The 2,274-nt window shown below is 60.0% G+C and overlaps 1 protein-coding gene across 1 annotated transcript in view; it reads right to left on the bottom strand.

Moving 5' to 3' along the window:
• Positions 1-279: 279 nt before the first annotated feature.
• The window catches only part of LOC104542614 (kinesin-like protein KIF1A), a gene marked incomplete at its 5' end in the record, with an annotated part of 11,858 nt that continues 9,863 nt past the window's right edge, over positions 280-2,274 (bottom strand). The window contains 5 exons of the mRNA XM_010186980.1: positions 280-788; positions 1,138-1,256; positions 1,332-1,524; positions 1,621-1,767; positions 1,890-2,056. Of these exons, the coding sequence (XP_010185282.1) occupies positions 746-788; positions 1,138-1,256; positions 1,332-1,524; positions 1,621-1,767; positions 1,890-2,056 (669 nt within the window). The remainder of the gene's footprint in view (positions 789-1,137; positions 1,257-1,331; positions 1,525-1,620; positions 1,768-1,889; positions 2,057-2,274) is intronic.

Here is a 2,274-nt window from a genome sequence, read left to right as displayed (position 1 = left end):
CAGGGGAGGAGTAGTTTAAGCTGCAGGGGGGGCAAAGCAGAAGGGTTGGGGAAGGCGGGGAGCGAGGGCACCGCCACCGCCGCCGCCGGGCACGTGCCAGGGCTGTCCCGGGGAAGGCATCTCCGGGACCCCGGCCACCGCCAAGGCTCTCCCCTGCCTGGGGGAGGCATTGTCCAGGGGCCAGGACCCAACTTACGGGATTTTTGTGACATAAATAGAAATAAATACTTTATAAATATCATCTTAAACTACCAACACCTGATCTTGCCCTGCTGTCTCTTGCAGAAACATCAATAAACCAGGAAATCCCCATGCCTAAACTACACTTTCCCTTCGCGCAGAGGCAATTCCTCCTGCTCTCCCACCTCCGAGCTTTACTGCACTCCCACCTCTGTAGATCAAAGACCAGCTTTTAGCCGAAACCGCCCTCCTCGCTCCCTCTCCTCTGCCAGGGACCTTTCCGGAGCGTTACAGATGGTTGTGACATGAAGGTCACCCATGGGGGGACGGGCGGAAGATGGCACGCGCACGAGAAATCCTGCCCAGGCGGGTTCAGGCTTTTGCAGCTACGAACGGAAGTGAGTTTCCCCCGTGGAGGTGTGAATCGAGACGGATCCTTCCATGGAGCAGAGAGCTGGGGCAGCAGATGGTGTGAGAGATCAGACGTTAACATGGGGAGTCTTGAGACAGAATCAGGTATCTTGATCCTGTTGGCAGACGGATGAGGTGGAGGGTGTTTTTCAGGTTAGATTCTCATCTGGGCTGTTCTCCTTCTGGACAGTTTGGATCTGATTTGGAAAAGGAGGGACAAAAGATGTCAAGAGATGTGGACACGGAGAGTCCTCAAGAACTTCAGGAGATGCTCAAGAACAGTGCAGGGCCAGTGTCCCTGCAGGGACCCCCGGGCACGGATGTTGCTTTGAAGTCAGCACAACACCACCTCTGTACCAGTGGGGACTTGGCCCTAGACTGAAGCATTTAAGTGGGGAGGAGCTGAAATCAAGATCAACATGGTCTAAGTTCTGCTGGCTGAGAGCCCATCCAGGCACAGCTCTGCGCAGGGAGCACACTCAGCTGCCCACGGAGCCCTCACCGATGACCTCCCTGCACCCCCCTTCCCCCAGCTGACCCCGGTACCTTATGGACCCAGCCAGGAGAGGGTTGAAGGCGTAGAGCCAGTCGTGCATGTCCTTGTCGCTGCTCGCCTGTAGCAGGATGCCCCGGTGCTCCGTGCACACCGCAAATGTGTTTGGGGTCTGCCAGGGGAGAGCCAAGGCTGAGTCCCTCGCCCGAGGGGGTGCATGGAGGGGGGCTGGCTCCCAGTGCCCTACCTTGAGCATGGCCTGCTGGTCCTCGCTGTATTCCACCTGGGCCTTGGAGAGGTTGAGGATGGCCCTCTCAACTGCATCCTTGTCTGAGTTGTAGATGTAGACATATGGGCGCCGGACCACTACGAAGCGCTTCACCCACCCGTTGGTGTGAGGCTCCAGGAAGTGCAAGTAACCCTTTTTGGAGACGATGGGGCTGCAGAAGGGACCGAGGTGAGGGTGAGACATGGACAGCGAGGAGGCCAAGAGGCCCCAAGGCGTTCCCCTTGCTGGCTGCCCCAGACGCTCCTACCTGACCCGGATCTCCTGGATGTCGGGCACCAGCAGACGCTGGGGCTCCTTCTCCTCCTCAGGCCGGCGGGCTGGGGACTTCTTCTGCTCTCCTTCTGCTGTAGGCTCCAGGTCAGGGCTCTCTGCCCTGGAGGAGACCTGGGGCGGTCTGGGGAGGGAGGAGAGGCCGGGTGATGGCTGGGGAACGTGGCTGTACCACGTCCCAGTGGTACAGCTGCCCTGCTCAGGCAATGCCAAGGCATCACCCGAACCCCTTGGCCACCTTCTTACCTGACCTCCATGGCATTGTAACGTCCTTCCACCAGCGACGGGCAAGTGGAGGAGGGGGTGAGAGTGGTGACCCCAAGAGCTGGCATGGATGGGTCTCTCATCAGGGTCACAGACATTTCGGACAGCTGTGGAGGAGCGGAGGTGTGGACTCGAGTTGCTGCCTGAAGCTGGGCACAGGCAAAGGACCAGGCGCCTGCTCATACTGGGAGAGGCAAGAGCTCCGACCGGTGGGGTCCTCTCCTGGCCATGTCCCCAGAGCCACCAGCTCTGGGAACACCAGGGTGGGCAGAAGGAGCAGGGACCCCGGAGCAGGGACCACTCCCACCATGGCGCCCAGCTGGCCCCCGCACAGCCAGTGCCACCCGGCCCCCATGTCCCCCCAAGC

Source organism: Mesitornis unicolor, unplaced genomic scaffold (assembly GCF_000695765.1).
Source record: "Mesitornis unicolor isolate BGI_N332 unplaced genomic scaffold, ASM69576v1 scaffold29456, whole genome shotgun sequence".
Lineage (NCBI taxonomy): Eukaryota > Metazoa > Chordata > Aves > Mesitornithiformes > Mesitornithidae > Mesitornis > Mesitornis unicolor.
The sequence above is the reverse complement of the archived record's forward strand: the minus strand, read 5'-3'. Positions and strand labels throughout refer to the sequence as shown.